Here is a 24,463-nt window from a genome sequence, read left to right as displayed (position 1 = left end):
TGTATTTCTGTTGGAAGACAACCAAAACGACAGGAAAGGAAGGCTTATTTTTTGACGGATAGTTCCTCTAAAAACTGGCCTTCTTCCTGCTCTGGTGCAGCAGCACTCACAGTACTGGTGGTGTAGTTGGCTGTGTGGACACATCTGTGTCCACATCTGGACAAGAAAGGACTCAATTCACTTAATGTTGTTGTTTGTTTCTCATATGAGATATGTCATATCTCATAGTCTTCCCCAAAATGGGGCATAACACCTGATGTTGTGATGTTTGCTCTTCAAAAGACATTGCCAAGGGAGTTGAAGCTGAGGTAACAGTTTAGGTATAGGGAAGAAACCTTAGGTATGGATCATGCTGCAACGTCCAGTTACCTCTTATGAATGAGATGGTTTTAAGCCAATTGAAAGTAACCCTGCTGAAGAATGTGTGTTAGAAGGGGATTTTGACCCCTGTTATGTCTTTGCCGGCACTCTGTTGTTGTGAAAGCTTTCCAGCTAGGAGTGGCCAAAAAAGTCTGTCTTAAAAGAAAGAAGATCACAGGCTGGCTAGGCTAGTATGGAGATGATTCTTTATTTGAAGCCCACATCTAAAAAGAAAGGAAAAATGGCTTATGAGTGTCCCTGATTCTAACTTAATTGCTGGAACTACAATGAACAAATAACTAGTTTATTTGTTCAAGAACAAAAATAACTAGTTTATAGTTATGAACTCCTAGAAAACAAAGAACGGTCAGCATAGAACTGTCATGGCAAGACACATCCAAACAGCTTAATGTCTTTCTGTGATAGCCGAGAGCTCTTGAGTGCCGGAGAGGGGTGAGAGATGATACACTTTGTGATACAGCTTTTGATACTGCCTTGCAAGATGCCTTTGTGATTAGCAAAGTTTAGATGAAAGCCCTGGAAGGAGAGGAGGCTGCTTCAGAAATGGCACTTGATGAAAGTATCGTCAACCTGGAAACATCTCCTCCTTTGCAGGAGGAGACTAACAAAAGTATTGGCTACTGGCAAGGATGGAACAGAAAGTATGCTGTGAAATATAGCAGATGACACCAGCTGGAGAGCGGGAGGTGCAAGGTTGGTTTAGAATCAAAATTATCAATAGAAATTAAAGCACCAGTCAGAGATAAATAAGACGAGACTCACTGAGTGTTAGCTGTGCGAGTAGAGGAGAGCTGGCTAGCCAGCCTGCTCCAGAAACGAGAATCTGGGCAGATTGTACTAAATTGTGCATCCAGCATGAATCACTGACAACACGCTGTTGTGGTCAAAAAGCAAATGCCAACGGGAATGTCTATTCAGAAGTGTCAGCCGGGAGCTGCGGAAGCGATCCCCTCCTCGCTGGGGCTGGCGAGACCTCGGCAGGAGTGCGGGGCCCTGGTTTAGGCTCTGCCCTCCAGCAAGAACGTGTCTCCTCGGGGGGTGGGGGGGCGGGGGGGGGCAGAGGGATGCTGCCGGGGGCGGGAGTGGTGCGGCGCGGTCCCGCAGGGTTCAGCTACCCTGGCAGCAGGGCGAGGGGCGGGCAGGGCTGCAGGCAGTGTTCCCCACAGCTCCCGACATTTTAGGCCTTTTCTGGGAGCTTTTACTCCAAAGATGCCACTTTTGGCTTAATACTTCTCACAGATTTATTGTCCTGGTGGAGGCTCCGATTTTCATCTAATTTCTTCCCCCCCCCTCTGTGATTAAAAAAAGAAGAACCCCACGCACTTTGGGTGTTCCTTGCCGGTGGCGACCAGGGGCAGCGCTCCCTGGGAGGGCGGCGGGGGGAACCCCGAGGGCCGCGCGCCCGGGGCGCCCACGTGGAGCGGCAGCGGCGGCGCCTGCGCAGTGGGGCGGCCGCCGCTGTGACCGAGCTCACGTAGCGCGCCGGCCGCCCGCACCGCCCCCCCTCGCGCGGGACGGGGGGGCGTGGCCTGGGCGCCTATAAAAGCCTCCGCGGGGCCGTCCGCGCGCGGTCGGTTACGCCACTGGGCAGCTCGCGGCTGTCCGTTACCGGCGCCGCCGCCGTCCCCTCCGCGTCCCGTCAGCCGCCGCCCCCTTCGCTCAGGTGAGCCTGGCCGCCCCCGCTTCTCACCGGTGGCCGCGGTGGTGGGTGGGTCAGGGGGACGGGGCGGCGCAGCGCAGCGCGCCGTGAGGGGAGCGTCGGGGTCCGGGCGCGGCGGCGGCAGCAGCTACGTGGGCGGGGGTGGGGGCGATACGTGGCAGCGCTCCGCCGCCGGCCCTCCCGGCGAGGGGCCGGTGCCCCGGCCCTCCCGGCCGTTACGTAACGGGAGCCGGCAGCCTCCGGAGGGGGGCGGGAGGGCGCCGCCGCGCCGGCAGGCAGGGCCGCGGCGGCCCGCCCGGCTTCCCTGGGCTGGTAGACCGAACAGTGCCGCCTCTCCTCCCAGGAGCCGCGGCCGTGCGGCCCGTTCCTCGCGCCCGGCGTTTAAAGGTGGCCGCGAGCAGCTCGGAGCCCCCCTGAGCCTCGACACCCTCCCGCCCGGCTCGCCTCTCCTCCCGGGGGTGCGCGGCGCAGGTGGGCTCCCGCCCGCCGGTCCCACCCCAGCTTTGTGGCACCTCCTGGGCTGCCGGGCACCCGCCAGGAGCCGGCTGGTCGGCATCTCTCCAGCCGGGGGCTGCTGCTGTTGGGGCTGAATAAAAGGGAGCTATGTGCAGCTGGTGGCCGGCGTGTTTGTGCTGCCTTTGGAGTTTAAGAGCGCTCGGGCACCGAAAGGATTTCATGCTTGGATAGATGAAAAATTACTTTGCATAAGTACTGAAGGGGCTGCACCAGTTGTCACACGCTGTGTTTGTAACCGCGGGCGCTGTGTGTAGTGATGACATCGTGAGGAATAAGGCTTATCTTGATTTCCCTCTCTTTCTGTTACTTTGGGTTGGATGCAGCCAATTGCGTTATGTAAAACCTATCTTGCATCTAACTTTGCAGTAAGCTATACCTTTGAGCAGGTATCTTGATAGGACCTAACCTGACTAGAAGGAAAAACTGCAACATGGAGTCTTGAGGATGCTGTTGAATGAAGAGAAAATAAAAATGTCAGATATGCTTAGAGTAAATCTTCCAGTTTACTTGAAAAGTGGGATGTTCTTAGAGGAAAGATACTTTAGGGTTACAGAGAGAAGGTATCAAAAGGATTCCCCAGCATTCAGTTTCACGCATTTTTTTCTGCTGAATTCAGTAAGAGGAGTTGCAGAAGTGCTCAAGTGCTTAAGCGTTCACCTACTTTGGATGCATAAAGTTTCAGCACTCAAGTTTTTAGTAAATGAAAGAAGCTATTGGTATACAACAAGTAGATAAATGTTAAATGCAGCTTCTTAAGATGCTAAAGACTATCCAGCTAAGCATGCAAACAGTACTCTGGCGGGGGTGGAAAGTAAAGTTAGTGACTTCCCAGTTTGTTTGGGAAGCGGAGGCCTGCTTTTGGAGTAAGGGATGTTCTCTTACTGTTCTGCACCCATTACTACTTGTGGATCATTGTTGGATACATTTGAATGTCTTGAACCATACTACAAAGCATTTGATTTGACCTAGCGTACTCTGCACCACTTCTTAATTATGTGCTGACAGAACCAGTACTATTTTTTCTTTTTTTTTTTTTTCCTCCTGGGACTCAAAGTAACAGGAATATGCCTAAATCTTCCTATGCTAAGAGTGCTAATTCTGCCATTTAAGTAGTGGTTGTGGCATAGGTAGGCATATCTCTTCTAGCTGTTAATTCATTTAGAAGCTGAAGAAGCAGCACCATTTTGTGAACTGCTGTCCAGTGGCAGTGCTGTCCTAAGCAGTTCCTGATCTGTGCTCTTCACCTGGGCTGGTACATCTGATAAACCAAATCGGAAACGAGTGTATGGGGGGGGAAATCGCTACCTCACCTCTCAGTGGAAGAGAGCTTATGTGGGTTAGTTCCCTTTGCTAATTCACTGTGTAGCCCTACGAGTCATCTACTGGCACAGCTGAGGTGGTAGTGTGGAGACAGGAGCTGCTGCAGAAACTTCAGTTGAACAACAGGGTTAATGTATGCATCGAGAGCTATGCATCGAGCCAGAAGAGAGAGTTGCTCTCTGACCTGTAGAGATTTAAACATTGTTGCATAATGAATGGTTTTAAAATCTAGCATTTAAAGCTATGATTTTGAGGCGTGCACATAGATTAGAAAATACCTAGTGTAGCTTGAAAAACATGAAGGATAGGACAAGGGGGAATGGCTTTAAATTAAAGGAGGGTAGATTTAGACTAGATATTAGGAAGAAACTTTACACTGAGGGTGGTGAAACACTGGCACAGGTTGCCCAGAGAGGTGGCGGATGCCCCATCCCTGGAAACGTTCAAGGTCAGGTTGGACGGGGCTCTGAGCAACCTGATCTAGTTGAAGATGTCCCTGCCCACGGCAGGGGGGTTGGACTAGATGACCTTTAGAGGTCCTTTCCAACCCAAACTATTCTATGAGTCTATGATAGATAATGAGTAACACTGTGGAAGGAGTGAGGATAAATAGAGGTTTATGGGGGGGAAACTCCGTCTCCATGTTGAGGTTGATATAGGTAAGGAAACTTCTGGTTTTTTAAAGAAAGTGGTCTGAAAGAATATACTTGTTGAAAAAACTGTACTTGATAAATTGTGTCTGTTTAACTGAGGAAAGACTGTAAATGCAGTCTGTGCTGAAACAGCATCTTTGCTGTCACTTGTGCTGTGTGTTTCTAGGCAGCGTTCTTGCAATAACTTCAGAATGACTTGCTGTTCCCCTCAAGAGGAGCAGGCTTTCTGCTACTGTAGAAACACCTGCAGGGCTACAACTTCAGCCTAAAAGAGCTCTTATCTGTTACTGTTTTTCAGCTGTTGATCATTGGGATTGTCCTGCTTTCTTTATAATCACTCTTAATATCTGAAAACATTCCGTATATCTCTATAGATATTCTGCTAATCCTTGAGCAGAAGGATAAATAGAAGGATAGCCTCCTGCTTGTTGTGTCTAATAAGATAAGTGCTCTGCTCCATCGCCAGTGTTCTTTGTCTTGGCTTAGAAAGTTAAAACAAGCGGGCTCTGAGAGGGCTGTGTCCATTCAGTCTTAGTCTGGAGGAAACCAAGGAAAAACTTGCTTCAGTTCCTTGGGTACAAATCTGTGTATGAACATGCCTGTTCTATAGTCGGACTCACAAATGTTGGCTTCAAATTGGCAATAAATGATACTTAAAACACATCACCTACTTGACTCTAAAATTGATTCTCATCTCTTATTAGATTATTACATTACTTTTTAATATATATATAAAAGATTACTTATATTACTAAGTTGTAATGTATGTATAAGTATGACAAAGTTGTCATTAAAAAGAAGCCTAAAACATGCCATGTTCCTTTATTAGCAGCAATTCCAGAAAATCTTTCTTCTCTCACTGCTTGGATCTTAATTTTAAAACAGCCTTTAAATATAATGTGCTAGAGAACTTAGGGAACTGGATTCTAATGTTTCTGTCCTGTGAGACTGTTAAGCAATGATGACAGCTAAATGTTCTTGGTACTTAGTACTTACTCTGGGAAAGTTCTTTCCTTTTGAGTAGTATTTCCCGTCACATTGTGTCATGAGACTATAACTTGAATTGTCCTTGAGACATGAGAGGTTTAGTGCAGTGAGCAGCTATCATTTCTGGTGCTATCCTCTTCCCGTCCCCCCAACTCAGCTCAGTTTAACTAATTTTTTTTTTTTTTTTTTTTTTTTTTACATACAGTGGGATACAGTAAGGATTGTGAGAGTGGACCAGTATTTAAATCAAAAGTTGAGGATCTTGGTGATACAGTTTTGACTCCTGGCCTTGCAGCAGACTTAATTTTGAGTAGGTCACTTATTTCTTACCTAAATAAAGAAGCCGTTTTGGAATTAAGTTAGAGCTATTCCAGAATAATTCCATGTTGAAGTACACCCTTTCTATCTTGTTTTCTGGATCCTGGTAAGCACCTGGGAGCTTGGAATTGGCAGTGAAGAGACTTGTATAATAAGCATCTTCAGTTAAATGCTTCAGTCTTCGGTCACCAGTTAGTGTGACCTTGATTGTTGTGAGGCTATATCACTCTGTAGTTTGTCTTAACTTCACTTTTCCTTCTGCTTGCATGGATGCTACATGCATGTCCGCTGTCCTATGACTCTTGCAGGTTGTTTCTACTTGTATAGCAGAGCTGAACTCTTTAGAGGCAGGTTTTTTGAGGACTTTTAAGTTTCATCATTTGAAATGGCATTTGTTGTGTATCCCTACTGTTCGGGGGATCCTTGGCAGTATCGTTTGTCTAATTGCTGCTTCGTTTTACTTGTATCTTCATGTTTGTTTGTTCTTTGCTATTTTTTCCCCATTCTTTTTTTTTTTTTTTTTTTGCTGTGCCATGTTTTACTGTTTAAAAACTTAGCAAATGTACTTCTTACAGAAAGTTGGAAAGCTCCTCTGTTAAAGCTGTCAGCTGGACTCCCACTTCTGTATGTGGGTAGTGGATTCCCTCCTCTCTGAGATGCTCAATTGCCATCTTTGTGTTTGCCTGAGGGACGTGGCTGAGGAGGAGAGTCAGACTAACAGGAATAATGTAGAGAGGATTTTCATCTTGTTTTACTTCATGTCACTGACAGGAAGAAATTAAGCCTACTTATTTGGCAGCTTGTGCGTCTAAGAGATTTCCAGCATCTATCTTAACTGACATTTATTTTCTTTGATTTGGGAACCTGTAGCTGATCCTTCTGCAGTAGTTTTAAAAGCTGTGCTACTTAGCAACTGCTGTTAGGGCAGTGAAAGCATGGCTGGCCGCTGCCTTGGGCTCTGTTTCCAACTCTCTGAATTCTGTCTGGGAGGGAAATGATCTTGGGTGGCTGAAAGCTATTACGGGAGTCTGAGTCCTTGCAAACGAGAGAAAATCTGGAGACTGTGAAAGGAAAGAAAAATTAAGTTGGAAGTGATCTCTGGACGTCATCTAGCCTAATCTCCTGTTTGAAGCTGGGTGAGCTTGGAGGTTAGGTTAGGCTGCACGTGGGCTTGTCCTGTTTAGTTTTGAAATTCTTCCAAGAATGGGAAATCTAGTTTCTCTGGGCAACCTCTTCTAGTGCCTAACTGCTGTCACTGTGAGAAACTTTTTCTTTGTACCTACTTAGAACTTCCCTTGTTGCAATTTGTGACCATTGCCACTCACTCACTCTGCTGTATGCCCTGTGAAGGAGGGAATAGGGTTGCAACTGCATTCAGAATCAGCCCAGTATTGGAGCAGAATGTAAGGTAGAGAAGAGGAAAAACTGTCCAATGCATGCTACTCAAACAGCCTTTAAGGCATCATTCTGTCATACGAGGTGGAAGACTGTCACCAAGAGCCGTAGGTGGAGAGGAGACATAGTTTTCATCACCTTTTTGGTGTTGTTTTGTTTTGTTTGTGTTTTAGAAAAGTTTCATATTGATAATAGTAAAAAGTAAACTTTCTGATGCTTTCCTTGTGTTTCACTGAGTGCAGTAAACAAATAGCTCAAAGAATTCTGAGTACTGATAATGTTAGCAAATATTTATCGTGTAGTAGAACTGTTTGTCCTTTGTAATTGATTCACAGATGTATTGGCTTGAGTGCTGAATGAGCAAGAGGCACTTGGCTTTCTGCAGAGCAAAATATGAATTGAGCAGTGTTTTTAATAGGAGTGCAGGTACACATCAGTGTCCTTGAGCATGTGGATACAGCTTCTTTTAAGTAAAGAGTGAAATTTGCCAGCAAGAAAACTTGCTTCCAGGTGTGACCCATTAATTTACAGCAATTACTCAATTGGAGCTCTTGTTTAATGAGACTGACATTAGTCACAGAAGAGGGAGGTACAGCTATATAGATGTTGCCACGATCCCTGGTTTATGCTGAAAACTAGGTAAGTGTTACAGGCTGGCTGGAGGGTTGTATATTTGTTCATTGTGTTTAGGGCTGGAGTTTTGCAAATGGATTAAACCTGTGCTGCTACCAGAAACAGCAATCTTGCCTGCCTTTGCTGTCTTTGGCTGCCAGTTCCTGCCTCCGAATTGCCCTCTTGTACTGGCATGGATGTTACATGGCTATGTAGTGAACTGTATCAGAACTGAATCAGGGTGAAACGAGCGTTTGGGGGGGATTTTTTTTGTTAGTTATGTTTGAAATAGTCTGATTTAGCTTGTTGCCTGGCTGCCTGTGGAGGGGATGAGCAAGCAAGGAGGAGGTGAGGAATGCTGGTGTGGACAGCAGGGCTAGTTTAGAGCATTGGTGAGACTGAGGCGCCTGACTTGACTGGGGAAAAAGCAGGTCTCCAGGCTTCCCTCTCCAAATTTTTACTTCACAACTTACTTTCTGCTGGTGAATGTGTCAGAATGTTTCAGCCCTTCAATTTTGGTCATGCAGATTTCAGATGATTTACAAGAGTTGGAGCTTGTGCTGCTTTTCTAGGCTCATATGAGTTTCCTGTTGTTCCTGTTCATGCCAGTGAAACTGTGCTTGTCCTGTCCAAGTGGCAAGCTGACTCTGTCCACAGTCATTAAATCTAAACTCGAGTACTGCTCTTTCTGTAGTGCTAGAGGTGGAAAGGAAAGGAGGGACCTGCTTCCTGACCCTTCAGGTGCAATATGAGAAGAGATCCTGCACTCTGGAGTCAAAGGAATGTTTCCTGTTAATACTTCCACTTCTGGGTGGGATGATGTTTTCTTTGGGTGTGACTTTTGTGCTTTCCTGATTTTGTTTATGCCTTGTGTGAATGGCACACCTGGTTTTATGTTGTTCACTACCAATACTGTCAACTCAATCAAAGCATATTGCTTTCTTCCCTAAACAGGCTGAGCCACTTTGTAGCTGGACTTGCTTTGTGATGTTTCTTTTTTTTTTTCCTTTTTTTTTTCCTTCATTAGTTGTCTTGCCATTGGAAGAGTTGTAAAACAGTTTCTGTTAGTATATGCGGTTGTTTTAATTTTTCTGAGCAGATACAATACATGAGAGTTTAAGCTTTCATGTTTGGAAAAAAGTAAATCTTGTGATTTCCAAGACAGCATAATTACTTTTAAAGTATGCAGTAGCGAGGAAATCCTAGTCTGTTAAAAGGATTCAGGATCTTGAAAGGCTGAGAGCTTGGCAGCTGTTTGTGGGAGAAAGCGCTGCCTGTAATCCTGCTATGGCCTTATCCAGGGACTATGAACCAGCTGACAGAGAAACCTTTTGTATCAGGTATGGAGGCTGGCTTCATGATGGTGGCAGCTGAAGAGCAGGAGCATGCAAGTAACTTACTCTGTGGACTGGTTGTATAGGGGGGGGTTTCATTTAGACCCGTTCCACTGGCATCTTTTTGACTGATCAAAGGAAACTTTTTTTTCATTGGGTGTATGAACTTGATAATATGTATTTTCACTTGGTATTATGGTTTTTTTCAGTCTTTGGTCTTGGGTTTTTTGGTACTTTTTGTGAAGCAGCTCTATCTGCCATGTGTCTTAGATGTCAAAAAGATGAAGAGTGCTTGTGAAGACCCTGTCTCCAAGCTATTCTTTCTTCTCTTACCACACAAGACAAAAGTATAAGAAAGTCTGCAGAAGGGTATCAGTCCTCTGTGAGAGCTGCTCAAGCTTATCAAGATTCTCCTTCCTCAAGAACTAGTGGCAGCCCCAAAAGAATAAGCTGTCTCTTTTGAAGGTAGATTTAACTCTCTGGTGAATAGGGATGTTTTACCTACTTTGTTTCTTTCATAGGTACGTGGTGAGGTGACAGCTATTGAACTATGGCATTCAATAAGATTTGGTATACCGTAGCCCTTGGACTTCTGCTGCCTTTTTCTTACGCCCATACGGACTTCTTCACTTCCATTGGTGAGACATGCTTTGATGTATATGCTGCATAGCTGAAAGAATTTCTTGACGGCTCTCAAAACTGATTCTTCAATGTTGTGTCAATGGCACAATGCAGAACTAAATGCACTTACAAGTTCTTATGATCTTATTGACTTCTTTCTTTTGCGAGAAACAGGCTTTGAGTTAAGTCAGTCCAGTTAGTCTAATGAACCAGGCTAGGCTTTGTATTCGTTATGTATTCTTACAGGTATTGACTTTTAAACAAAATTTTGGTGTGGACTGTTGCACATATGTAGAAGCAAGGAAAAGAGCTGCTGAGGGTACATGATGATACCAGTATGTCAGTGTACTCTTTTCGGGTTCTGATGGCCTGTGACACAGCTGAAGATGTGGACTGTATCACTTCATGATGAACCAGTTCAGCTGCCTCCTTGCAGGAAATGAAGCAATTATTAATTAATAACAGAGTCTGTTAGGAGACCCATTGAAGTCATTCAAGTAATCTTAAAAATAAAACGCTGGATTAGTGTTGTATTATCAAACATGAAGTCTTTGTATATTTCTGTAGCTTTGTCTTTATTTGCTCTACGTTATATATGCCTGGATGAAAGATTACTCTGTTGCAATCTACTTCCTTTTCCAAATGAATCCTAAATTAGTTCTAATAATAAATATGTGATATTACGTTAACTTCCATGGCAACAAGCTTGGTCCAACATGAGATTTTCTCCGTCAAAAAAAAAAAAAAGGCAAGAAGCCTTACTCAAATACTCCTTCAGGATTATTTAAGCAAATGCAGAAGGACTTTGGGGAAGAAAGTAGAAGAGCGGAAGAACGCCTCTAATTCTCAGTTCTCAGTTTTTTTGTTTCTCCTTGTCTAACTAAACTCATTTGTTTTCTAGGTCATATGACAGACTTAATTAATACAGAAAAAGATCTGGTGGTGTCACTGAAAGATTACATCAAGGCAGAAGAAAGCAAGCTGGAGCAGATCAAAAAGTAAGCAGCTTGCTTCATAATGCTGATAGTTAATAATTTGAGTCCACCCTTATGTAAACAGCGCTTCCCAAGGCTGATTAAATTTGTGGAATTTTTCCTCTGAGGCAAAGCTTAAACTAGCAGTTTTTGCTGGGTTTTTGTCCTAAGTTATTATCTCCGAGCCATTGGTTTGTTTTATGCAGCTTTCTAATGATGAAATCTAATCAACCCACTTTCTGTACGATACCTTCGCTTCAGGAATTCTGCTTGCATGTAATTCCCAAGGGGATGTAGTTCTTTGAATGACAATCTGCTTAGTGGAAACTAAAACCCAAGAAGTCTCCAAATGAGTGTTACAAGGACTGCAATGATACGCTAGATGTAAAAGCTCTAAAAAGTGTTGGTGTGGCCATATTGCTTATGGGTGGCTAACCAATGAATAGTAATAACCCATTACAAGAGGAGAGTCTCTTTCTACATGCTATATTTAGATTTAAAAGTAAAATAAAGCAAAATAAACCTTCTTTACAGCTTTTAAAAATAACAAGAGACCTGACCATTGCCATTACTGTGTTGCTCGGCTCTACAGGTGTGAGGACCAGAGCCCAATATGTCAGATTTTATCACAGCTAGAAATAAAAATTTTGTATCGCTGAACAGGATGGTTTCCTGGCTTTCAGAAATGTGTATAAATCTGTCATGGGGATGTTTAAACAGTTTTAGATAGATGCATGAATTTTATTTTAGCCTTTGTGTGTTACGTTCTACCATCCAGAAAGAAAGATACTTCTGTCGGACTGCATTTATTTTTATCACTTAAAATACAGAGTTGGAATTGCTCATAGGTTTGGAATAAGTATATTCTTTACAGCAACAAATTAAGATGGGAGCATGCCGATTGGACATCCAAAAGTGTGTAAATACAGCTTATCATATAAGCATTGCAGCTCTGTTTTTATTATATTGGAGGTGCTCACTGTCAGGTCAGAAAAGTTAAAATAACTGTCACAGAGAGATAGAAGAACCTGGAAAAAATGCCAGCATCGTTTGAGTTTGTTGGGCTCTGTACTTTGGTTGAAGGATATTGGTAGCTTATGTTGACTTAAACTCAGTGAGAGTTGGTAATTCACTGAAATGCAGAGGATGGCTCACACCTTGTGGGTGGCTTGTGGTGGAAGCTTTTATGAAACAGAAACTACTTGAAAGAAATCCTGGCCTTGTGGTTGTGGCTCACAGTTGCAGTGACTTTCAGCTACTCATTAAGTTTGATAGTCATGCAATGGGAAACGTACGATGGATTTAACTATGTGCAATGTGAATGCACAGTTTGTTGAAATTGGTTTCTTCAGTCTTCGGCTTGCTAGAAGGAGTTGGCTCATGGGAGCACTTTGAGCACTCCAGCTTGGAGGGAACCCCTTCGCTCACATTGCCGCTGGCAAGAACCCAGACAGGGGCTGTCAGAGCGTAGGAAAACAACTAAAGACAGTGTGGGAAGAGTGAATGCAAACAGTGGCACCTTTAACAGTTGTAAACATCTACCTGTCTCGGGTAAAGCAGGCAAACTTAATTCAGGCATGCCAAATTCTGGAACAAGCTGAATGCCGGCTCGTGTACGGAGTTCCCTCCAGGTTACAGATTTTGTATTTGCTTTATATTGGTGTTGATGTTTGGTATTCTCTGTGGGGTGTGGCTTTTTTTAATGTTAATTTATCCTGTTTTCAGGGCGTGGTTACATGTCTTCACGTTTTAGATCTGCATTGTTTCGGATAGAGAAGGGAAGTTTGGTTGTTTTGCAGACATGTAGTAGCATAGCACTGGTGCTTACAGCATGACTGATGTGCTTGCTGACTTGAGACTGGAACAGGCTCCCTGGATGTTTCCATTAAAACGATAGATGAACAGCAGTAGTTGTTGAAAGGTGTGCTTGTTTCAGAGTGCATTGGAGTTGTGAATGGCTTATGTCACTGACAGTGTTAGAGAGGTTTGTGGAATCAGAACTGTAGCACCAGAACGTTGATCTGGGCTCCTCATTTGGGAGTGTGAGCGCTACGTGTTTCTTAATACAAGCTTACAGTATAGAAGGCAGTTCTGTGGTGGGAGGCCAAGGGACTTATCGTAGATTTAAGAGTGTGTGTCTAAATGTAAAATAATTTGAGACAAGTGATCTGTATTTGAACTACCTTATTGTAAACTTTAGAAAAAAGAGCATTTAAAAATAAAAGATCAAAAATGTGGGTAAAGCTTTGTTTTTGATTAGTCCTGCATGAAAACTCATAATGGAACTGCTGGCATACTGCATTTGGTATTTGTAGGAAGGAGTTCGTTCAGCAGTGTTCCAACAAAGACCACAAAAGCAGCACAAGATTTAGACTACAGCTGAGGAAGATTAAAAAAAAAAAAAAAAAAAAAAAGAAAAAAGCCAAAAAAGAAAAAAGCCCCTTTTGTTCCTTCTGGGAGAGCTTTGTATATAGATAATGTAAAAGCTTGCAATTTGTATTGGGTTTTTTATTAGCGAAGACTGTTGAGTAACTTGAAATCAGTTTTACAGTGCATTGGCAGACTTTTACAAGAGACTTTAATGAATGTATGTTTTCACTATAGATGGGCAGAGAAATTGGATCAGCTGACAGATACTGCTACGAAAGACCCAGAGGGGTTTTTGGGACATCCTGTAAATGCATTCAAGTTGATGAAACGGCTTAACACAGAGTGGGGTGAGCTGGAGAGCCTGGTTCTGAAGGACATGTCAGATGGTAAGTGTGCCTGTAGTAAGAACAAGGATCACATTATAATTGCATTTATTTGACTATGTCTTTCACATGTCATGGTTTGAATTAGATTTGTAAGTCTGCTTTTGAGGTGCCTTCATAAAAAACAATCCTAGAAGACCTGCCATTTTGCTGTTAGTGTGCTATAATTTGAGCTTTGCAAAAATTTAGGAAATCTGTGATGTTTAAACTGAGTAATCTCCTTGGATGCTTTAAATTTTGCAAGGAATCAGGGCTCGCTTCATGTATGCTCCCACTTCTTGCAAACTAGTATTTTAGGAAATTTCATCTCTAAGAGTGATGACTGTTGAACAGAAAAAAGGGGATGAAACTCAGTTCTGAGCGCAAGACATGGGACTCTCTGAGTATGGTCAAGTGTCGTTGCTGCCGATATGCCCAGAGTTGTTAAGGTGTGATGGTTCGAAACTGAGCGTTTGTGGAACTGATCTGAATTAGTGTAGTAAACACTTCGCTGCCTCTTTTCTTCAGCAAGAGTAGAAGCTCTTCAGTAGGGAACAGGACATAAAATAGTTGACTGTGCAAGACACTTAGCAGTAAGGAAGCTGGGATGATTATATTTGACCTGTGAGAATCTGGCTCAACAACTAGCTAATACCAGGTGTAGGTTTGTAGTAAGAAATGATAAAAAAGCGGAGCTTTCAAAAAAGACCCAGGGTAGTCTCTGATAAGGATTCAGTACGTTCAGCTTCCCTGTTGCTGCTGTGAGGGACTGAATATGCCAACTGAAAAGGCTCTGCACCTGCCAGCCAGAAACCTGGACCAGTGCATCTTAAGCCCTTCTTCTGAAACGGCGGGGAGGAAGTGGACTGTTTTGTTTTAAGAAAATTGTCGGCAAAAAAGAAAATACTGGGGGAAGCATAGTGTAGTAAAAGGAAGGGTGCACAAGAGTGAAAGGATACGGTATTCTTTTAAAGCAGGAACACCTTTCCATAAACTAATAATGTTATCAGGTCTGAACAGTTAAAAAGGACTACTAGAGTGTGGCAAAAATAACAAATTTGGCCAGTTCATTATTTTTTGGATGGTTTTGCAGCTGAGTGTTGTATAATACGCTTTGTCTGGTTTTGGTCATGCTGCTTAGTTTTCTACTGGTGGATAGTAGATGAACTTAAGAAACATGATATTGGCACTGTCCTTAGTTAACACTGTAAAGCTTGTTGTGCTTCTGGATCTTGGGACAACAGAGTTTGTTGAGTAGAAAAGTTACTTTTCTGAAAATGCCAGAGTGGCTGTCAGTTTGTTCAAACTGAGGTCCTCATGTCAGACTTCATTGATGCCATTCCTTTTGGTGGCTGTGTGTACCAGGATGCTGGTTCTGCCCTCTTTGGCTGCCCTCCTGGCTTTCTGGACTCCTGTTTCCCTCATCAGTGCAAACAGCCCACCAGCCTCTTGACTGTGCAGAAGCAGAAGGGGAAGAATAGTGTCAGTTCTCCCACTGAAGAGAGGATAATGCACTAGCTCTACAGGAGGGCCCCCTCAAGTAACAGCAATAGCAGTGATTGTGTGTGTTTTCACCAGAGAGGAGTAGGAACCTTTCTTAACAGGGGAGATGATTACATGTGACTCTAATGACCAGGGAATGACCTAGAAGGAATATTTTTTTACTTTATAGAACCTGCTTGTCTTCTGTTCCATAAATGTCACCCTGATGCTTCTTTCAAAAGCCCCCAAGTTTTTCTTTTTGATTTTTCCTTTGCTTTCTTTTCACAAAAAAAAAAAAAAAATCGAAATGCTAACTTTTCAACATGCACCTTGAGTCCAATTCAGAGTTGTGGGAAGATGGATCTTGAGAAACCGTTTTAACTTTGTGTGTTTCTCAAGTTTCTATGTAAATAAGTTAATGCCCAAGTCCACAGAAAGCAGTTAGGTTCATAGTGGCTGCTTAGTTGCCTAAAGTCTTGTCAAAAGCTGTTTGCAGTTAGACATCAGCATTTTTGTTTTTCATCTTTTTATTGACCAGCCTTAATCTTTACACTGCTATTCTTAGCACTGTTTGGTTTTTTCCTCTTCTAAATTATTTGTAGATTCCACGTTACTAAATAAAAAGCCTTTTGGAAGGCAGATTGAGTGGAATGGTTGCAAAAACTCCCAATATATTATCTGTAATGTTCTCCATGTGGGGGTGGTCTTTTTGTTTTATGTAACTTTTTTTTTTTAACCTGTTAGGACAAAAATAGCTTCTGCGTGAAACCGAAGGGGTACTCCTGTCCTTTAGAAACAAACTTAGGGCGTTTGTTTGTGCTTTGCAGGGCTAATAGCTCTTCCTGACTTACTAATGGCCTTTCCTGAAATGTTAGCTTTCCCCAGAGTAGGGAGTCATTTCATGCATAGAGTTTACAGAATTCTTGGGACAAAGAAGGCCAAGTGTTTCACTGTCTTTCCCAGGCTTTATCTCCAACATGACTATCCAGCGGCAGTTTTTCCCAAATGATGAAGATCAGACTGGTGCAGCAAAAGCCCTCTTGCGGCTTCAAGACACGTATAATTTGGACACGGACACCCTCTCAAGAGGGAATCTTCCAGGTAAGAGTCATTGATGTTATTTTCAGAAGACACTGTGAACTTTTACTAAATGTCCTGATTACAAATCATTTGACTGTTCTATCTTGTTTAACTGCGTAGTGCGAAGGTAACAATAGCAAAACATTTGAGCTAGCTAAGAATTTATGAAAAGTGGCGTGATGTGGGTTGTTGAATATAGGTTGACATAGGTGTCAGTTTTAATTTTGCCACACCTCGAGAGAGAGGAACCTGTTGCTTCAGGCTGTGCTGGTGAAGAGGAACGCAGGAAGAGCTGACCCGCTCTGGCATACTGTCGGGTCTGTTGCTGTGGTGGTTCTGTTGGAAACTACATCTGCTTGGCTTCCCTGTCTGGTGGGCTTTCTTCTGCCAGCACACTGCCCAAGTGCATGTGGATAAAACGCACTGCACAGAAGGCAAGTTTCTGTCTGAATTGAGACTCTCCTTTGTCCTATCATTCTCCTCACTCTACTCACATGCTCGTTTTCAGCTTGTGCTAGAACTTGAAAATTTCTTTTTAGTTGAAGTCTGCATCTTTCTTCTAGTTATGGTAAAATAATTTAGTAATAATAGTTTTAAATAAAAAATCAATAGCAATAAAATCTTGCCTGGGTGAGGATTTTCCTTGTGTTGAAGTAGTTCTGCACTGGCAGATACCTAGTTTTATTGCACAATGTAATGCATTTTAACAAAACAGTTCTATCATTTATTATCCCTTTCCCTCTCATGGATAAGATGGGAGTGACTTTCAGATTGGGAGTGACTGAAGTTTCTTTGAGCTTAAACTTCATGGAGTGTATAAACTGCAAAACAAAAGACAGAGCGCATACACAGGCTTGAGTTTACGTGGCATTACCTGAGGTAATCTTCAATAGGTTTATATGCAGGAGAAGACACACTTCTTTCTTGTTAGAAGACTCTTTCTCTGCTGAGTTTTCCTTGTTTCGTCTGTTTGAAAATAGTACTGCGCCAACTGGCAAAAAATCAACTCTGTACAATCCATCTGTGTTTTTGCAAGCACTCATTGTGGTCAGATGCCTAATAAAATGAGGGGTAATTGGCTTTATATGTTATGATGTACAACCTTGCTTTTGGGTTTAGTTCAAGACTGTCTCAAAGACCTACAGATTCATTCTAATACAATAAGCAGTTCATTACTGTTTTTTTAAAACAGCACAAAAACACAAGACAAAGTGCTTCGGGTGAACTGTAGTGTATTGCTTCTTTTGAAGCAATAAGCTGTCCAGACTGTGTGTAATGAAGTGTAAGTGCAGAACCTCCAAGTTCTAGAGTATAAAAGAGAATAGGTTGGTCTCTTCAGAGCTCCAGAGAGGAACATCCCATGTGGTCACTTGTTTGTGCTCCTTGTCTTCCTTCCCAGGGAATTTCTGTTTGGCCAGGTCGCCAAGTTTTGATCAGAGTCTTAACTACTATCGCTTATTAATTCTCTTTCCTGCATTACAGGCCGTGCTGTTTCTTTATATTAACTATCAACCCTATTTGATGATTGCTGTCTTAAGCACCCTTTTTAAGAGTTGCCTTTTCATGTGTGGATGTTATGTTGCTTCTAAATGTACCAGGGTATGGCCCTGCAACCTGTTACTCATTCCAGAGCATATCTCTCTGTGAGAGCACTCCACCACCACTGCACCCGATTCCCTAATCTTTGTGTTATTTTAGAGTTTGAAGCTTCAGGCTCAGAAAACTGAAATCACTGGCCATCACAGGATGGACCACAAGGTGTTTAATTAGTGAGCAGAAACAAAGCTGTTCTGTGGGATACTGCATTACATGGATTGTTTCTTCAGCTATTTAATCTCTTTAAGGCATGTCTTCAACGGAAGAATTCCCGTTTGAACACAGCTGTGGGAGCTGCTATTAGAAATTCAGGATTTATTAAGATGTAATCAGGAATGTAATTTTAGCTGTAAAACTGGCAGGCCCTGTTTCCTTTTTACAAGATTAAATTTGGTTTTTCATTGGGCCTTAATTTACAGTGGCAAAAATAGGAATCTGTAATTTGCTTACTAGTGCTTTAATCTTTCAGAGGTCTCTTCAAATGTTTCTAAAAATGACTGACTTTAAAAATCTTGAGCAGCTGGGAATTTACTGACTGATGTTTTCCTTTTTCTTCCCCCACTAAGTTGTCGCTAACAAGATGTGCTTCAGTAACGTTTTGAAAGCAATAATGCTGCAATGTCTTTGAAAACAGATTTCTGAAACTTTGTATTTGGCTTACTATTGCTCTTGCTCTTGCGGTTTTGATGAAGGAAGGTTTATTTTAGTTTTTTCCACTAATGGTAAAGACGTTTAGCTAGTTGCTGGTATTCTGGCAATGGAAAACTGCATCTAACCGCTTATGTGTTCTGCCAAGGATTTACGGGCTTTAGATACTTAAACTGAGTCTTCAACAAATAGCCACCACAGAAGAGAGATGCTGAAGAAAAGAAATAAACTGTGCTGTGAAGAATAAGAAATAACTGAATGTTACTCTGAAGACTGATCTGGAATTCTGTGTAAATTCTGTTTGGTTTGGTTTAAATACAGGTGTGAAGCACAAATCCTTTTTAACAGCTGAAGATTGCTTTGAGCTGGGAAAGATTGCCTACACTGAAGCCGACTACTACCACACCGAGCTCTGGATGGAACAAGCTCTGAAACAGTTGGATGAGGGAGAAGTGTCTTCTGCAGATAAGGTCTACATTCTGGACTACCTGAGTTATGCTGTGTATCAGCAGGGGGACCTGGGCAAAGCCATGATGCTCACCAAACGCCTTCTGGAGCTGGGTATGTGAAAGAGAGATCTGCAGCTCACCGCGATCTAGCTCTGTGTTCAAGCAGGTGCTAGCTATGGATTTGTACTGAGGAGTGCGGTCTTACCTGTATTCTGACTTGTATATGGGTTTTTAAAATGGATTATTATTGATACTACCATTAACATCTTGCTGTGTAGTTTTCAGTAAAATAAGACTTGTATTACTATAAATCATATTTTGCTACTGTATTTTTAGAGGGACAACTATAGTCTAAACTACCACGTCAGAAAGTGTCGTGGTTAAGGATTGCTATATTCTATTGAAGTATTTTCTGCTTCCTGTCACTGTTGGCTTCTAACCACTTACCCATCTTAGTCATTACTGTCTGAAATTTGGTTCTTTTACTATATGTTTCTTTCCTGTGTTGAGATTACTTCCCCTTAGGTACAGGCAAGAACAAAATTAATGAAATTGAAACTAAATTGGTGATACCAAAATCTCTGCAAATTATTTAAAAGCAAATCAAGCATACTTGAGATGAAAAACTTGGAAAAATAAGGGATATAGAATGCAATACAGCAAGCTAAGATTCGGTCCGCTTTTATGAAATATAAAGAGTATTTATGCTTCTGTAAATTTTCCACTGATTGACTGTGTAAAGGATGCCATGGGAAGTTCAGAACTAAACCTGATACAGCAAAGGCTAGTGAGAACCATGTATTAATGAACTGAAGCAAATTCTGTAAGTTTAGTGATTGTTAAAAGCTTTGTCACCAGAAATCTTAATTCCTATCAGGGAAGTGTTTAGGTTTAAAGCAAGTCATGCTGTCCCAGCTCTCTCCCTGTCCCATTCCCTTGTCTCTCCCTGTCTGGTGAGATTGGCTGGAATGGCCAAATGCTTTTTCTTAGTGTTTGGACCCCTGTGCCTATTGAGGATCCTGGTCTCACAGTAGGCAGTTTCTTAACTGTGAATGAGTTGAGCTTTTAGCTCTGGAAGCTCATTGTGTGTTTTCTTGCAGATGAGTAAGGATATGTGCATGCTGCAGGCTAGCATTGCTTCCAGCTTAGCTCGGAGTTTTAGCTGTCCTGTGAATGCTCTCAAACCAGAGTAGATGTTTCTGATTTCTATTTGAGAAGCAGTAGTGTGCATCTGTTTTCTTTTTCTTTTTGTAAATAGCCTCTTCTGGAGACTTCTTCACAAGTTGGAAACTTGCCAGTGATGCTTGTCTGTTTCTTTGTCAATAGATCCTGAACATCAAAGAGCAAATGGGAACATGAAATATTTTGAATATATCATGGCTAAAGAAAAAGAAGCAAATAAGTCCAGTACGGATTCAGAAGACCAGATGGAGAAGGAAACTGAGGTTAAGAAAAAGGATTACCTGCCCGAGAGAAGGAAGTACGAAATGCTGTGCCGTGGGGAGGGTCTCAAAATGGTAAAGTGGAGTAGACTGTTTTCAAATCTATGAAACAAAACATAACAAAACAATGTCAAGAGTTTGTATGTGGTGTGAAAGCAAGGAAGTTGTTATAGCAGTTGGCTGAGTGTGTAGAACTGAGGATTAGTGTGTGTTGGATTTCTTCCCTGTTTCATTCTGTCCAGTAGACAAAAAGTAATACCGCTGCAGGCACTGCTGACTAACTTGGATGCACTACATAATTGTAATTAATTGAATAAGGATGCTGGAAGTCTAGGTTTACATATGGAACTGAATGAGGGTGGGTTTTTAGTGATAATTTTTTTTTTTAATAGGACTGTGTAAAGTACTGCTTGTTGCAGTATTTCAGAGTAACATTAATGTGCTGAAAGTACTAATTTCTGAAAATTAAAGCATCTCTAACTTGTAACATAACATTAAGGTAGGGAAAGTGAATTGTTCCTGTCTCTTGTTCTTAGGACATTTTCTGTTTCTTAGAGATATTAATGTCATGTGGAAGTTCTCTGATTATCTCTTGCTCCACCTTGCTTTCAGACTCCTCGGAGACAAAAAAGACTCTTCTGCCGCTACTACGACGGAAACAGGAATCCTAGATATATTCTGGGCCCTGTCAAACAGGAAGATGAGTGGGACAAACCTCGAATTGTTCGCTTCCTTGACATCATCTCCGATGAAGAGATCGAGACTGTGAAAGAACTAGCAAAGCCGAGGGTAAATGCCTTAATGCTTCTTTGCCTTTTGGAATCTTAAATTTCTGTGTGAGTATGTGTGACTCTTGTCTCCTTGAATGCAGATGTGTGTGCAGTGTGCTCACACGTTGCTTTTCTCACCTTGTATCTCTTGGTGACACACTCTTTGAAGGAGACAGCGGGGATGCTGGAAATGCTGTGTAATTAGGAGAGTCAGGTAACAGCAGTGCAGGATTGTCAGACTCTTCCAGCAGACACAATTCTGGTGCATGCTGTTTCAAATAAGGAGGAGAACGTTCTACAACAGAAAAACGTTCTGCAGCTAGGTTGCCTTGAAGTATACCTGTCATCTGGTTTTTGTTTGGTTTTTGGTTTTTCTTTTTAAAGTCTGTATTTGCCAAAGTTGTGACATGGAGAAGAGTGCTGTCTAGGGAAAGGCAGCCATTCCTCTGGTCCTGGAATGCCACCACGTTATTGTATAGACAAGAATGAATGGTTGTATTCTCCATTCAGTATAAAACTGACTTTTGTCTCGCAGGCTTTGAAGTTGCCTGCAGATGAAAGAGCTTTAAGAGGGCAGTACTTAATCAGTGGTACTCAGCTGCTTATTCACAATGCCAGCTCATCAAATCCTATTTCAGAAACTGGATCCTGAGGTTCTTGTTTCTGAATGCAGAATAATCCAGGGCAGCTCAACTGTCAGAGTAAACAGGAGTGCCCAAGACAAACAGCAATCTGATGGATTGCCTTCTGTATCCAGTTGGTGTGACTCTGCATCTCAAGATGTGGGTTGAAGATGTAGTTAGTTAAATTGATTTAATTTTTCCATCAATTACTAGTTACTTCTAAAATAAGATTTAAACTTGTAGAAACATAATTTTCCTGCTTTTTTTCCTTTGTTTTTAGCCTGAATGGCTTTTCATCCAGAGAGAGCTGAGCAAATGGAGATTAGGGAGATAAGTGCGTTAAGTATAGGACAAACTGTTGGCTTGGTCTGCTGCAGAGTAAACCAGCTGTGCTGGCTGGTTTACTCTGCTGTACATGGCTGTACATGGGCACATCGAGGATGAGGCTGTCCTTGGCCACTGCACTGAGTACTAGGTAGCCTGAAGGCGATTTTAAAGCTTCCTAAAGGCTGATGCATTGTATTTTTGAGGTAACGTTCTGAACTGTAAGCAAGAAAGCAATTCTCTTCACTTACCTGTAAAACAACTCTTCCTGTTCTCCTGTCAGACAGCCTTGCTGCAGGTCTGAAAGTCAGAGCCTGGGTCGTTTGTCTGTGGATGATTAAGCCCCTTTGTTGCTGCAAAAGCTCTGACATTACGTCTGTGGAGTATGACTGAATCACTTCTTTATGGAGTAGAAATAAGTCTCAGCACTGAAAATAAAAACCTGTGAACGTGGCGATTTTAACTGCTGAACTTGCTGAGATAATTGTTTTCCTATCAAATGTTTGGCTCGTGGTAAAGACTTGGAGATTCATAGTTCGTTAACGTAGAAGCATCTGTATGCGGTTAGTGTTCCACGTATTTCCTATGGCCAAGGCCTCGCAGAGCTCAGTAACGAGTGTAACAAGAGGATTGTGTCTTCTGAGACCAAAAGGTCATCTCCTTCTTCCCGATGCTTGGGATGTTACCATTGCCGCCTCTTGGAAGACAGCGCTGTCTGATCTGTGCCCAGCCTTCTGCTGTGCTGGCGGCATAAGCTGGCAGGATGAAGCCTTATTATTCAGCTTTGGGAGTCTCTCTGGAATCATAGTTTGTGCCTTGATTCTTATATGTGTCTGCATGGGATGAGAGAAGAGGCAGCATATTAAGAGTTTCCAGTACCTGTTCTTGTTAGTAGGCATGGCGAGGCCTTGATTTGCTTAGTTTATTTTATCTATAGAAAAATACTTCTTGTAATTGTTTGGGACTTGGTATGCCATTTTGTGCCTCTTCCGAAATTTGGACTCTGCAACTCAACCTGTCCAGTTATGAAAGATGGAGAGTGTCTGATAGTACGTGAACAAAGTTAAAGGGCACACATAAGGTTCTGAATCAGAGTATTAACATAGATCAGATGGCGTCAAGTAAATGGAGTGCAATAGAGGGAAAGGAAGGCCTTGAACCAAGAGTTCTCACTCTGTAACTTAGGAATACAATGTAAATGTGTCCATGGACTAAGCAATTAGTTTGTGTTGGCAGTCAGTGTTAAAAGGAGTTCAGTGCTGCTTTTGGTATAGAAAGAATGAAAAAGGTAGGGTTTTATTTCATCTTTCGCTTATACAAGATCACAATGTTGCCTGGATTCAATTTAGCTGTAAAACTCGTCTTACATGCCCAGGACAGAGTGCTAACAAAGGACCAATTGTACACATGCCATAATATTGTACCACTTCCAGCAGTTGTTGCAATATGAAGGAAATGAAAGCTTCTAGTTTACTTTATTCAGACGACTGTTCTTCTTGTTAGAAGATGGAAACATTACTTCCTGGAAAACTTGATCTTCTCTAACGCTGTTTAAAAAAAACAAACCAAAACCCCCTAAAAAGCTCTCTTTTAGTAAAATTGGAGACTCCCCCTCCTTCCCCATCACTGCTTATGAATTTCCACCTCCTCCATAAAAGAGAAACCACCGCAAAAGGTGACTGGGTGGCTTGCGTGGCGGCTTGCGAGACATTTCCCCTTAGGCTTCTGAATGGTCGGATTGCTGTGATGCAGTATGTGCTTTGTAATGCAACTATTCTGATGGTTCGCTTCACAGCTGAGGCGAGCCACCATTTCAAACCCCATAACAGGAGCCTTGGAGACGGCACATTACAGAATTAGCAAAAGGTAAGAGAGCTCTATGCCAGATGTTTTGGGCCTGTAATGAGTGTGTACATTCTGCTCATTATGGGGAAAAAAGAGGTGGTCTAAAAAGACAACTTTGGCTTTGTAGTCCACCGCTTTGTTACATGCAGATCTGTAACAGGTTGTTACTGCTGAGTTTCTCAGTCTTTTCCTTCACCTAGAAGTTCTGGGGGCATATTTTGAGTTCTTAGTTTTCTTTTTTTGGTCACCTTCTCAGTGTGTGTTCTCAAATGATGATCTGTACAAGAAGCAGGTCTCTACAGTCAGTGTAAAAAAAAATACGTGATGCCACAAAACCTGCAGTAGAATCGAGATATATATATATTTTTTTTCTTAATATATTCCCTTCCCCTTGCTCTTCTCACCAACCAAAAATTGTCCCCCCTTTCCTTGTAAAACCTAGCAGACCACTTAAAGTGCCTTTACATGTGTAAGAGATGCTTCAAGTCTTTACTGTGTGTGACAGCTGGAATGGCATGCAAAACACACGTTCGTCAGTCACACAGCATTTCATTGTTCGAGATAATCCCGTACTCCTGTCTGGGCTCTTTTACCTCCTGCTGACACAAATCTGGCAGAACGTAAGCTCATTTTCAATGGGCTCCTGGTTCTTTCCAGCTTGTCTATTAAGTACTACAAGTCTTGAATTTAGCCAATGTTTT

At 42.3% G+C, this 24,463-nt stretch overlaps 1 protein-coding gene across 3 annotated transcripts in view; it reads left to right on the top strand.

Annotated features, from left to right (window-relative positions):
- The first annotated feature begins 1,953 nt into the window (after positions 1-1,953).
- P4HA1 (prolyl 4-hydroxylase subunit alpha 1) overlaps positions 1,954-24,463 on the top strand; it is a 38,347-nt gene continuing 15,837 nt past the window's right edge. For 2 of the 3 annotated variants that reach the window (XM_076339449.1, XM_076339448.1), the window contains exons 1-8: positions 1,954-2,044; positions 9,698-9,814; positions 10,699-10,795; positions 13,376-13,527; positions 15,949-16,086; positions 18,631-18,870; positions 20,085-20,275; positions 20,813-20,989. In XM_076339449.1, the coding sequence (XP_076195564.1) occupies positions 9,727-9,814; positions 10,699-10,795; positions 13,376-13,527; positions 15,949-16,086; positions 18,631-18,870; positions 20,085-20,275; positions 20,813-20,989 (1,083 nt within the window). In that variant the 5' untranslated portion in view covers positions 1,954-2,044; positions 9,698-9,726. Of the gene's footprint in view, positions 2,045-9,697; positions 9,815-10,698; positions 10,796-13,375; positions 13,528-15,948; positions 16,087-18,630; positions 18,871-20,084; positions 20,276-20,812; positions 20,990-23,712; positions 23,784-24,463 lie in introns of all 3 variants that reach the window. The other variant, XM_076339450.1, reaches the window with a different exon arrangement.

Source organism: Aptenodytes patagonicus, chromosome 5, assembly GCF_965638725.1.
Source record: "Aptenodytes patagonicus chromosome 5, bAptPat1.pri.cur, whole genome shotgun sequence".
Classification (NCBI taxonomy): domain Eukaryota; kingdom Metazoa; phylum Chordata; class Aves; order Sphenisciformes; family Spheniscidae; genus Aptenodytes; species Aptenodytes patagonicus.
The sequence above is the reverse complement of the archived record's forward strand: the minus strand, read 5'-3'. Positions and strand labels throughout refer to the sequence as shown.